At 45.0% G+C, this 14527-nt stretch overlaps 1 protein-coding gene across 1 annotated transcript in view; it reads right to left on the reverse strand.

The window, feature by feature from the left end:
- The window catches only part of grik4 (glutamate receptor, ionotropic, kainate 4), a 150038-nt gene that overhangs the window by 94700 nt on the left and 40811 nt on the right, over positions 1–14527 (reverse strand). The window contains 1 exon segment of the mRNA XM_062520910.1: positions 500–669. Coding sequence (XP_062376894.1) covers positions 500–669 — 170 coding nt within the window.

Consider the following 14527-nt stretch of genomic DNA (forward strand, 5'->3'; position numbering starts at 1 on the left):
TTTCCAGGCCAACAAGTAAATAAATAAATAAACATCTTTAATCGTGTAATGTTGTAATCTGAAACGCTGAATACAGTGTGAGTTTGACATTCATAAAAGCCCATAGATATAGCTAGATAGAAAAGATAGATACAGTAGATAGTGCAACGCTCACAGGCGACTTTGTACATACTGTTAAAGAGAGACAGATAGGGAGAGAGAAAGAGAGAGGAGAGGGTGTGTGTGTAAGGCTGCAATGCTCAGGGTTACACATGCTGTTGAAGAGAGATAGAAAGAGATAGAGAGAAGAGTATGAGAGAGAGGTAGAGTGTGCTTGTCTGTGTGTGTGTTTGTGCAAGTGTGTGCGGGCATGCATGCATATGTACTGTATGTGTTTGTCGGTGTGTGCATGCATGTGTGTGCGTATGCGTGTGCGTGCGTGCGTGCGTGTGTGTGTGTGTGTGTGTGTGTGTGTGTGCGTGCGTGCGTGCCTGTGTGTGTGTGTGCGAGGCGGTATCACTCACAGTCGGCCTGTGCGCAGATGAGGCAGGCGGTGGTGCTGTTGAAGAAGGTGAGGATCCCGGCGACGGCCAGGCTGACGTCCGTGTTGGTGGGCCGCAGGTCCAGCGTGGTGAAGCGCGGGAACTGCACCTTCAGGATGTCCTCGGGGGCCACCTTCACGTACGGCACCTGCACGGGGACAAACACAGCAGAGCGTCACGCCTCGGCCTTCTCTCACACATTTAACCTAGCGTTGTGTTGAGGTCTTCAGTGGTCAGTCTGCAACGCTAATCCAATGATTCTTTTTTACATTTTCAGTAAACATTGTAAAGATACAGTAGGCAACGTTTCAACCCTGCTGGGTCTTCTTCAGGCATTTGACATTACATTTATTTGACTGAATCAAGTTTCATTTGTCCTGCACCTGCCAAAAGGTGGGATGTATACACAATAACTCTTCTCACAATAACGTCTTCAACATTCACACTTCACGTCATATTTCATTTTATTGGTTGCTTAGCTGAAATGTCAGCCACGTTTCACACATTTCTTGGACTGTAATTGTATTACGGGTGCTAATTGGTAATAGTTCCTCTGCAGTTTATCTCTAAGTTAGGCAGTTAAAGTGAGCAGGCAGAGTTCTGAAGCATTGCTGGTTTATTTGTTCTTCATAAGAGGAATACACACACACACACACACACACACACCGTCGCATAATGATCTCTGTGTTTTTTTATGATATATAAAAACACAGAGATCATTATGCGAAACCTGAAAATAATGGCTTCATTTTCATATGGATAATTAGATGGAGTTTTAGCTTATTCTATTTCAGAACCTAATAAGGGTGACTGTGAATTACTTTGGATGCTCTCAGAAGTCTTTTACATTACCAATAAAGCTGTGGTGCAGCAGATTATACAGACGTCTCGACGCTGATAATGCTAAAGAATTCATTAAAAAAATACATACATTTTCGGAAGATGGAACTCACAGCAGCAGCAAAGCATACAGAATGAATCACAAGCACCGCATAAACAAAACACTTAAGAGGCAATAACCACCGAGATCTATGGGCTCCATCTAAAATGCTGCTCGCGCAAGAGATCATCTCCACTGGCGAGGCTTTTTTCTTTCATTACTCATTTCAGACCGTCGGTCAACATTCCACTGTTACATATAGTGTACATTACAAGAAGCAATTAAAATAATCTAATTTAACAGGGGACATAGAGAAAGATGGTCGCCTGCTTTGTATCTGTCTAATCCTGGATATATCCTATACACTTGGTGCGATCGCCAAAACTATACATTCAGCTAATGGCTACAGTAGCTGAGAGGAATGGGCAATAAGAATGAGCTCGGCAGCTAAGGTTCAGCAATAGCAGGGTAATCACAAGTCCATGACTTAATGAACTGAGATGTATGAGTTCAATCAGCTTCTAGCTGCCTCACGACAGTGTTGGGGCTCTTCATATGGGAGAGAATCTTGAGGACCTGTTGAGGAGTGAATTCTTTTCCTGGATCCTTCTAGAATTCTTTGCAAACGTTCTATAGTTTCACTGTTTTTCACAGTCGATGGGAAAAATCCCTGATTTCGCAACACCTCAGATTGCAAATGTTCTAATCACTGTGTTCATACTCCATATGTGTTACCGTACAGGCTAAATCCTGCCATTGCATCTCCACGATGGGCTTGTCCTTGATGTGTTGAACACGGGTGTTCACTTTTCGTGGACACTGTACTTTGCACACCTGCACTGCTTAACAGACCCAAGACGCGTTTTCAAATGAATTCAATTAATTGTCTCGGCGGGCGAGCAATATTTCACTGCCACCGTCTCACCGCACGGCTCCTCGTATGACGGATGTGAAAATGAGCGCGGCGAGGGACGGCACTGCGCGGCGCTGTGGCGGTCGTGTCCTCTCGTTCGTCCATGTCGCGCCCATTTAAGGGTCCCCTCGGAGCCTCTTGGAGCGGAGTGACATTCACAGACGGCCGTGCAGGCCGACGGACAGGAAAGCCATTTCTCCCCAGCCTCAATTCCCAGTGTGTGTGTGTGTGTGTGTGTGTGTGTGTGTGTGTGTGTGATTTCTCGCCAGCCTCAATTCCCAGCCCAATCTTGCCTCTCATCGCCCCCGTGACGGCGAGATGGTGTGACCGAGTGGCGACAGGGCTCTCTGGACACTCACAGCCTGCTGATGTGTCAGCCTGTGTGTGTGTGTGTGTGTGTGTGTGTGTGTGTCTAATGCATCAGCTTGTCTAGTGGCGGTCAAGGGTCCCCATTGCTTCTGGGCAGCACAGCGTTTCAGGTGACCTTTGCTGTTATGCTGATGCCACTTTACACCTGAGGATGCTCTCAGCTATCCCCTGCATATTTGTTTGATGCAAAAGTGTGTGTGCCGGTGTGTGTGTGTGTGTGTGGGCACGGTACAGCTCAGTGGGGCTTGAAGGGGACGAAGGGTAAGGAGGCTGTTGGCCAGGAGAGAAGGGGCCTCTTCATCACAGCAGATTGCCTGTCGGAGACGCGCCGGGTGACCATGCATCGCACTTGGACGCCCCTGTATCCCCAATCCGTTTGCCATCGCTTTCCATCAGGCCCTAATGGAGTCCCCAGGAGCTCTGTGTCTGTGTGTGTGTGTGTGTGTGTGTGTGTGTGTGTGTGTGTGTGTGTGTGTGTGTGTGTGTGTGTGTGTGTGTGTGTGTGTATGTGTGTGTAAGCAAGAGAGAGAGAGAGAGAGAGAGAGAGAGAGAGAGAGAGAGAAATAGAGCAAGAGAGAAGGGTGAAGGTTGTGTCATTGCCGGAGGATCCCTGAAAAGCAGTTAATGTCCATTCAGTGCCGGGCACACACACCTGGGCCCTCCAGACGCTCAGCCCAATCCTCAGTCTCTCTCACACAGTAGCCAACAGTGGGATGGATACAGGCCAGGTGTGGGCCGTGAGTACCCAGATCTGTGCCGATTCAGGGCCAGATCAGGACCGCATTCAAGCCAGATCAGGTCAAGCCAGATCAGGACCAAATTAGTGCCAGATCCTGGCTCTCTTTTTGGAGAGACAGGTGCGCACATCCCAAAAAATATTTTGACAGTTGCCAGAAAAAAAAACTTGTCAAGAAGTAAAGGTGATGGTCTGCACACTGTAATGGCTCCAAAATAATTCTTTATCTCTTAAAAGGCCTTTTAACAAATAAAGAATTATTTTGGAGCCATTACAGTGTGCAGACCATCACCTTTACTTTTAGATCCTGGCTCTCCTAAAAAGCTTGTCCACACTGATAACGAAAACTATAACACTAATGACACATTGAACCTTTTCTAAAGATCACTCAAAATAGGGCAACACCCAGACTGCATACTATAATGACAATGACACGAAGAGTGATATCGTTGAGGAATCACTTTCAGAGAAGTTTTGAGTATATTAGCTGACAGCTACAGTAATTAGAATCTGTCAAATGGCAGATATCACATTCACGAACGAGGGCAGAGACACAGGAAACACTTTACTTGAGTAGTCCATCCTATTGTTAGCGTTGTCGTCATGGCTATCATGGCTATCAGGATGGGTGATGATCATCCTTTTCCTCCATTGCCTCTTCTCTGTCTTTAAGCTGGGCTGGGCAGCAGTCTCAGGTACAGCATGTTCTGTATGTGTGTTGTTCATTATTCTCTGTGAGCAAAATGCTTCCTTTTCTTCCTTTTAGCCAGGCAACACTCGTGTGTGTCCTTGATCTCACATAGTTTCAGCCCATTAATCTTAATGTGATTTGTTTTTGGGCGTGCGTGTGTGTCTGTGTGTGTGTGTGCGTGCGTGCGTGCGTGTATGTGTGTGTGGGTGTGTTGTGAGTCTCTTAAATTGACTTACAGGCTCTCATGCATATATGCTCTGCCTTTGAGTTGTCCTTTGCGTGTGACACCAACAGCATCAGTCTGAGTTCACCCGAGTTCAGTGGCTTAATAGGGAAAGAGGCAGTTTATGGCGAATTTAGCAAGACCACATATTATAACTGCCTGACTCCGAGATCAGAGGAGCTTTAAAGTGATGCCTTGAACCAATTAGGCGGGTAGAGGGAACATCTGAAGAAGGTTCCGGGTTCTATGTTTCTCCACGAGTAATGAAGTTCAGAGATCTGTAATGAGCCTGCTGCTTCAGAGGAAGCCACGCAGACACACACACACACACACACACACACACAGAGTCTGTGTCTCTGCTCCTTAATGGAGATTATAGCCAGGCTATTTAAAGAACTGATGCCTGTAAGAAATGAGAAATGAAACGGCTGAAATATCGGCGGCCTGTGATGTCTTGAAGGTGGAACGCGTAGGAAAAGCCAGCATGCCATTATAACTCAGTGGCTGTTCTATATAATAGGCTGTTTTTTGTGTTGGTCCAGCATAAAAGGAACATATTATAGCACAAGCAGTTGAGTTTATATTAAAGCTATTTACTGAGCCTGATGAAAGGTTAGACTGTAAAGTGAGCTTTACGAACTACAGATATGAGGATATCCACACCAGTAACTCCTCGGTAGCCAGCAATGCATTACGAAAGCAGTATTTTCCCAACGAGCCCTGTGTGTCACACTAAAAGACCGCAATAATCGACTTCAATAATGCTGCTCAAATACTGCCATGACTGTGCGTTTCTCAGAGAGGGGGAGATAACATTACCCCAAGATGAAAGGATATCATTTAGAGTTTTTTTTTTACTGCTGCTTTCTAGCCCTCGGGACGAAATGTGGTCATAAATACCGTATAGCTCCATCAGGGGGAGCAGGGCAGGTGGGTGGTTGAAGGTGATGGACCTGAAGGAGCTGATTGGTTGATTTGTGCTTCCTGGTCACTCTGAGGGAGCTGATTGGTTGATTTGTGCTTCACGGTCACTTTGAAGGAGCTGATTGGTTGATTTGTGCTTCCATGTCGCTGTGATGGAACTGATTGGATGATTATTTAGCTGAGCCTGCTACCACAATGAGACACAGCTCGGAGTGGACCCAAACAGAACCAATGGCCGCAGCTCATCCAAATAGAACCAAAACCAGGGATAGACACGGCTCAGAGGACAGTGGACCCAATTACAACACAGCACACAAATAGAGACAAAGCTCAGTGCAGAACCCACCAGAACAGACACAGAGCTGGGAGTGGAGCCAAACAGATCCAGAGATAAACTCAAAGCCAACAGTAGACCCGACCACTTTCTTTAATCAAAGTATGCACAATTAGATGGACAGATTGAGCCTGAGCTGGGAGAGCAATGTGCTTAGCACCCATGTATGACACAGTAGGTCTAGTATGAATAGCCCAAGGTGTGAATAGATAGATAAATAGATAGATAGATAGATACTGTAGATAGATAGATAGATACATAGATAGATACATAGGTAGATAGATAGATACTTTATTGATCCCCAAGGGGAAATTCAAGCTTAACGATGATACTGATTACATCTAGCCTGGCTAACGCCTACCACTTCTCAAATGAGACGTGGTCTGGCAACCAGACGTTCATTTTCTCGTATTTGAAAAAATGCCCAGATCCGTTCATTGGGCGCCACGGATGTCTATCAAATACGCATAGCTCACCCAACTCGTTCATATGCAACGCTAAGGGCTGCCGTAAATCCTTTGGCGTCGAATGTAGACGCAAGAAGGCAACGGAAACTTCTCGGATGTTCTGTGATTGGTTCGCCAACATCAGGCGAACATTTGGGCGTTAGTTTCCAGACTTGCTTAGCAGCGGGATTGAAATCACCGCGCAAGGCAGTATGGGAAAACCCAGGCTAGATTACATCTGCATTTTGCTTTGATTTTACATGTCTTATTTTGGATGGGTTTTGTGTGTGCATGTGTGTGTTTGTATTCCTGCATACACTCCACTAATTCAATACTTTCACGAGATGCTTTGACATTTTTCCAGTCCTCATTTTAACGTTGATACCGTGTACTATCCGATATTAAACCTGTACACTTTTCTCGAGTTCTCATCATTTAACCGTCAGACTGCACACAAATGGCAAAGCATTTTTCACCATGTGAATTCCAGTGATTACAGTGAGATGACACATGAGGCGTGGACGAGGGAGGGTAGCCTTCGCTAAAGTGTAATTACCAATGTGTTGCTTGGCAGCAGGGACTGTGCACAAGCCGGTCTGGACGTGGAGGGGGTGGCGTGAATGGACTTTGATTTGATTGCCATATTGACATTGACGTGATTAATTTTCCACCTGCTGGTGTCGGGAGGGTGGTGATTTTTCTCCAGAGGCGAAACAAAAAGAAAAAGAAAACACTCTTCATCACCAACACAGTAAGTCCCCACTCAAGAATGAGTGACTGTCCACAACAGCACACACCACCTGTGGAGGAGGAGTGTCCGTGTCCGTGTCCGTGTCCGTGTGTGTGTGTGTGTGTGTGTGTGTGAGGGTTCAGGGGGTCCCTGAGGGGTGGAGAAGAGTGTGTGCAGCCATATGGTGAGAAGAAATATAATGAGGTCTTACATCTGTTAGCCTGCACCTTACGTGCCAGAAGAACAAAACTCATGTTTAATAAAGAATCACACTTCCCTTTGTGGAGGGCACAAAGTCAAAGCCTGCAGCTGCTGAACTCTTTGTAGCAGGAAGAAAACAAAGATGGGGACGGAGTCAAAATCACAGAGACTTCATGAGACAGGAGCCAAATCACTTAAGAGACAACGAATGAGGCATAGTGGGGGAAACACCAGACATGGTGGATGTGAATTTGTTTTGCACTTCCTGGCCACTGTACAAAAGTCATACTGCAAACGTTTATTGACTTCAAAAGATATTTTCATTATTCGAGTCATATTCAGATGAGTGTTCACGAGGTTGTACTTTTATGGCCTCTGTGTGACCTTCCCATATGGTGTGACGATTTTCTACTTATTTATTTTGATAGAAGCCTGATCTTGTTAGTTCGGAATAGCTGCCTGGAGGTGTTGCCAAGATGGCTACCGAGTCAAAGAGCAATCTGCCACCTGACTGTGTTACCTGCACCCTTACTACCTGAAGCACCTGACAATCTGGTTTCTGTGTGAAAGAAGCAGTATTCTAAAACGAATAGTTCCGGTCCTTGATTGTGATTGGCTGAATCGCGTTCGATGCCGTTGTAAATATCACAATAAACTCACACCTTGACCGCATTTCGTTCTATAGTAATGCGCTACCACAAAACCAGCACAAACGTTAGAGTAGCTGCGTCTTGTTGTTGCATGGCAACCATTCATATGGAGGGAATATATTTATTGGCGGAAGAAAGATTATATATGAATACATCGTTACATTGTCGTTGCTGTGCCTTTGTTTCTTGCTAGATCGACGTAGTAACTGTTTTAAAACTCCACTTCGCGTCGTTTCTAAACAATGCGTTAACAACGCCCCTTAGCTGTTCGATTATACAGTATAACCCACGGCCTCTCTGGGCTTATTGCTTAAATATCAACAGTGGAGGAACTCTGGTTCAACCTGGTTCATACGAGGGGCCTAACCATGTCAGAATATATCAACAAAGTTAGGCCCCAGTGGTTTTACTGGGTCATGGTGATGACAGAACCAGAGAAAAGTGAAGCGTTACTGCAGTGGTTCGGCCCAGTTGGCTTTTCTGGGTCACGGACGGTGATGGCGGCACCAAAGCTGGACCCAGGTGAGCCCAGAGCACAGATGTCTGCAGGAGAGCGTTTCATCTGTCAGAGGGCAGCACCACGGATCACCCTAGCACAGATGCCAGCCCCCCAGGGGCACAGGGGATGGGCAGCTTGGCACATTCAGGGCATCATGTCAGGCTAATGTGGGGCAATGCAGGGCAATGGGGCAGAACAGCTTGGCAGTGAAAAACACACCTGTGATGCGGCACAGGCAGATGTGAGCACATATGATGTAGGATATCACACGAGGAGCCTGACAGTGAGGAGGAGGGAGGGCAGGCAGCATGCTGTTGATGCAGCGAGAGGCCGCTTTTTTCAGCTGTTTTAAATCCGCACTGAGCCTTTTGTGTGCTGCTGGGCGCCTTGCCTTTGCAAGACTGCAAGACTGGTTCTTTGTAGACGGGAAGGGTACGGAATTGAACGTGCGCCATTCTACCGATCACAACTTAGCTTATCATCAAAATTACATCAAAGCTGTTATATTTAGGTGAAAAATACTTGCACCACGAACAACAGGGACCTATGCTGAAAACAGCTGGAGTTCTCCTTTGAGGTGAACAACTTGCAAAGAATGCAACGACTTAACGCTGAGTTGCTGCAGGGGGGCTGTCCCCGTTATTTGTCTCTATAAGTCTCACTGGATATGAATGTCAAGTGAATGCATAAATAAATGAGAATAATCTCACATTTCTCTACATGCTCCCGCAATCTCAAAGAGAGAGAGAGAGAGAGAGAGAGAGAGAGAGAGAGAGAGAGAGAGAGAGAGAGAGAGAGAAAGAGAGAGAGAGAGAACTGGTCTGTGGTTTTGTCTTCTCCAGGGATTATCATACAGATTCTCTCCGGTGGGTGGACGATTCTCCTGAGTGTGGGCAGATTATTCTACTTTTCCTCTTTGGGTAAGTGTCCAGAGATGACTCTTCTTTCCACTTTGATTAAGTGTTTCTTTCTCCTTCTGTCTCCTTTGGATAAGTGCGTGCGTCTGTCTATCTATCTCTCATTCTGTGTGTGTGTGTTTGTGTGTGTGTGTGTGTGTATGTGTGTGTGTGTGTGTGTGTGTGTGTGCGTGTGTGTGTGTGTGTGTGTAGAGAGATAAAGAGAGAGTTTCTTTCTTGTCTTTGGGTAAGTGAGTGCATTTTTTTCTGCAGCTCTGCATATCCTCTGCTTAGAGTATGAAGTTAATGGTCTCACAAAGGTTTACAAATACATCTGAAACTGACAGCTCAACACCGGCCACAATCAGACATTGTTGAGTCATTGTATGCCAATACTGAACATTTATGTATGTGTGTGTGTGTGTGTGTGTGTGTTTGTCAGTGTGGCTTCTCTTTCTCTTTTATCGTTGAGCGCTTTGGCTTTAAATGTGCTATATAAATAAAATGTGCTTACTTACTTACTTACTTAGAAGCTAATCGATTCGGTAAGTGACAGATAGAGAGACAGAGAGAGACAGTGAGAGGGAGAGAGGGAGATAGGAGAGAGAAAGATAACATATTGAAAAAAAGGTTCTACAGTATCCTTGTCTTTTCTAACCTTGTCTCCCAGATACATAGCCTCTCGAAAAGACTAGAATGCTCTGAAATGGACTGGCTGACCTCTGACCTCTGCTCCAGCATCCAACGAAGCAACAATGCCGACACTTATAAAGGTGAAAGATATCAACTCTCTCAACAACCTCTCAGGCCCATCCTACGGCCCCTATACACCTGCTACAGCCTTCATTTCCACATGAAAGGACTGTCCCTGGCCTCTCTTTCCACTCCAGCCTCCTCTGTAGTGGGGTCCTACTCAGTTTACACTAGAGGTTAGATTCTCTGCCCGAGCCCAACCCGAGCCCGACCCGACCCGCGGGCCGGGTCGGGCCGATATTTCCCGCCACTATCCTCGGGCCGGGCCGGGTCGGGCCTTTGATCAAGCATTTGTGTTTTTTTTTTAAATATATAATTTCTTTATTAGCCTAACTGGGTGGGGAGACTATGCCATTATCCGAAATATTAAATATATTTTTTAGCAAAGTAGGCTTAAGTAACAAAATGTGTACAAAGTTGCAAGTTACAAAATGCAACACATCATGCGCACGGTCTCCTCCACTGGCACGCATCACACTGCTGCTCTGCTGTAGAACATTGTGTGGCCTAGCTTAAGCGCAACATGGAGATGGACGATATAAAGAAGAAAATTAAATCAGGAGAATTAACTTTGAGCAAGTCTGGAGGAAAGTCGGACGTATGGAAGAGTTTCGAACAAGTCGTGGACAGTGACAACATTTGCGTTGGCGTTTCGTTTTGACATTTGCGTTTCTTCATTCGGATCCATTTTTGTGATCCATTTCAGAATAAACAAACAACGAAGTTTACATGCTTAGTCCTTGTTTCATTATTCATTAAGATAGGCCTAATTCAGATTTATGTAGTTCAAACAACTCGTAATTGTAGTTGAGAACGTCAGTTATAAGGCTCACGCATTTAAAAAAGTGTCGGGTTTAAATCGGGCTCGGGCTCATAATTACAGTTAATATGTCGGGCCGGGCCGGGCTCAGACACAACGTGCACAGGCTCGGGCCGGTTCGGGCTTGATTTTTTGGGCCCGATCTAAGCTCTAGTTTACACACAATCATATGTAGTGCCAGCTCTGACCACCGGGGGCGTATATGTTCTCTGACCTCACATGAAATAAAATGATTTGTTTTTACTGCAAAGATGTTTGAACATCCTCACACTCATAACACACAATGGAGGGGGGGCAATATCTTTAATTCTTTCAAAATATATATATTTTATACAATATAAACTTTTATTTTGAGAAGTCTAAGGAAGGATAACAAGTCTTGTTAGCCCAGCTGTGCCGAAGCCAGACATGACAAAGATTTGGTTCAAGTTTCACCGAGTTGTGCAATGTCTTTTGAATATTTATGGTGTACGGCTTACTTCACAGAGACAGTTACCTAACTGGACCATGAGCAAACTTTACCCTGAGGCAAGAACAAGAGAAACAAACTCCAATAAATGATGAAACCTGGACGGCAATTTATTCACACACACACACACACACACACACACACACACACACACACACACACACACACACACACACACACACACACACATGTACATGGTACACAAGCTGAGACACGCAACCCCAAACAATCAAACACAGACGCACACATGCACACACACACACACACACACACACACACACACACCCACTCACACAATCATGGTACGCAAGCTGAGACACGCAAGCCCAAACAATCAAACACACATACACACACACACACACACACACACACACACACACACACACACACACACACACACACACACACACACACACACACACACACACACAAAAATGGTGAGCAGAGAGAACAATGGGATGTCTGGCAGTTTAGCATTTCTTTCATGCTGCAATCAAACGAGTGAAGGAGGAGAGAAAGGAGTCTCTTGAGCCAGAGGGTCAGTCAGAGACACACCTCAGCTCACACCACATTTCCATCCATCACACAGTGACAGAAGGTGGAAAACTGGGTCACACACACACACACACACACACACACACACACACACACACACACACACACACACACACACACACACACACACACACACACACACACATAAACAAACACTGTGTGTGTAGATCAATGGCCCAGTGGAGAAGGTGAGGAGGTGCTTCTAACAGCTGTCACGGTCTCTCTCTGTCTCTCTCCCCCTTCTCTATCCCTCTCTCTACCTATCTCTCTCTCTCTCTCTCTCTCTCTCTCTCTCTCTCCCCTTCTCTATCCCTCTGTCTCTTTCTCTAATTATCAGCAGGCAGATGAGCGGGCAGCACCTGGGTATTGTTTCCACACTGGAGTAACACTGGCATCTGGGCATCTGGACAGATTGGCATCAAGGCCACAGGCGACACACACACACACACACACACACACACACACACTGTTACCAGGCCCAAAACGCCAAGATGCTACCAAACAAACAAGTGGGAAACAAAGCTAACCTACTTACCATGCATAGTATAATGCCAAGGGGTTGAAACTAGCCAAGTTGTAACTTACCCTGCAGTGTATGTGTGCGTTGTGAGGTTTGCCACAACTAAATTAGAACAACAGCTTACCAAATATGGACACAAATACACATTGGATGAGAGAGCCCAGTCTTACTCCTGATGAGTAGCCAGCCAAAAGCTCCTGCAGTTCCTACAGTTCAAGTTTTACAGTTTCAGACCATGACGATAATCCAAACGAGATAAACAAAGTCATTGGGGTGCAGTCAGCCAGGGAAGAGACTTGGTGTAAACAAGTCTGTGACACGTCAAACACACCCACAGAACAGCTGATGTTCCAACAACCTTCCCTGTGTAATCAGTAGATCATGTTTTTCCCTGGCTGTCCTGCTTCTTAACAACACACGTACACACACACACACACACACACACACACACACACACACACACAGAAGAAATAGACTATACAGTACAGGTGAGATACCAGTGTGTGACTGGATGAAGTTCAAGAGTTGTCATGTACAATGCAGCGTGCCCTTCCTCTAGTGTGAAAAAGTATCTTCACACAGCAACAGCCCGAGCATATATTGGTCCTACCTGTGCACTTGACACTTAACACCAGCGCATGTGTCAGTCCCTTTTTTTTGTCCAAAGTGACTTACACTAATGTGAGATATTACAACTCTCCTTGGTCTCCTATTGACCAACTGTTAGACCCCCCCCCCCCCACACACACACACAAACACCTTTCAGGATAGTCTACTGGCCAACTACCCCCCGCTCTATGCTGCCAGTGACCCCCCCCCCCAAGCCATTCAGTCTTGACCAGGTGGAGCACCCCTGAAATGAATATGTAACGATATCTCTTGTAATACGAACACCAAACTCATCTTCACACCTCGATTTGACGAAATGCGTTTGTATACAGAGTGTGTGTGGGACTCATGCAATATTTATGTGTGACTAATTTATCTGCTGCCACTGGCCACCCACCCTTGCTGAGGCCCTGGCAGTGAGGCGTTAGAGTGGTGCAAATGGGATTGGAGCATCTGCACATGAATGAGGGAGTGAATAGAAGCCATTTTCATATTAATGTCCTCCAGCATAGAGAGAGGGAGATGAGTGGCAGAGCATGTTTATGCATCGCTCCGCCTGCCTATCTATCTGTCCTACTCACTGTTTCTCTTCCTCCCTCTCTCCGTTTTTTTCACTCTCTCGCTCTCTCGTTCTTTCTTTCAGCTCAATTCAATTCAACAGGGCATTACAGGCATGACAAAACTACATGTTCTATTGCCAAATCATTTCTAATTATACAAGTTTGTTGTATATAACAGAAAGTAAACAAAGACCAAGCGACATGCATGTGATGGCTGTGTGTGTGTGTGTGTATGTGCGTGTGTGTGTGTGTATATGTGTGTGTGTGTGTGTGTGTGTGTGTGTGTGTGTGTGTGTGTGTGTGTGTGTGTGTGTGTGAGTGTGTGTGTGTGTGTGTGTGTGTGTGTGTACGTGTGTGTATTTTAGGCATTATAATTTGGTTAGGGTGCGTTCACTGCAGCAAATCCTAGAATTCTAGAATCTGAGTGAGATAAATAACCTTAAATCAAGGGAATATATGCTTATTTTTCTATGCTTATCACAAAAGCGAAGATATTTTTAGACATGTGCTTGTTATAAGTCAACATCTTGTTATTGGCAAATCTTGCAAGTGAGAGGATTTTGTTTTGTGCTAATAATACTTATAATATAATATAATAATAAGATTTTCACTTACTGTACAAGGTAAACTAAACAAACAAAAACAAAAGTGACAGATGAATATATTCACTTGATTTGCATTTTTCTCACTTAGATTCTAGAATTCTAGACATTTTTTATAGTGATGTGTGGGCAAGGGTGGCATGGCTGGCAATTAGATGTTGTATCTGGGTTATAACCTTTTCAGCTTGTGTGAGCCTCAAGACCAGATGGATGATGAGGCTTGTTTTTACAAGATTTTACAATAGGAGTTGGGTAACTTGTTTTGATTTATTTTATTTTATTTTTGTTTAAATTGGATTTGATCATAATTTAGCCCTGCATCCATTGTTAAGTGTGGTTCTCTATATCTGAGCATAGTATAACACACTACTATACATGCAACGTTTGTCCCATTTTTCAAGTCCATTGCATTTAAGAGGACTCACTTACCTGCTGCATGATACATTTGGTTCGATAACTGTTCCGAATATTTTTGAGCCGGATTCAAATGGGCATGTCAAATTGGATGGGTTTTCTGACGGCATAGAAAGCCCTTCTTTCTTTATCTGTAAAGATCATGGTCAAGTTGAAATGGCCAGTTGAGCTGATTTTTAGCCAAGGTATGTTATTTCTTTTTTTGCTTGTGT

Source organism: Sardina pilchardus, chromosome 19 (genome assembly GCF_963854185.1).
Source record: "Sardina pilchardus chromosome 19, fSarPil1.1, whole genome shotgun sequence".
Classification (NCBI taxonomy): Eukaryota; Metazoa; Chordata; class Actinopteri; order Clupeiformes; family Clupeidae; genus Sardina; species Sardina pilchardus.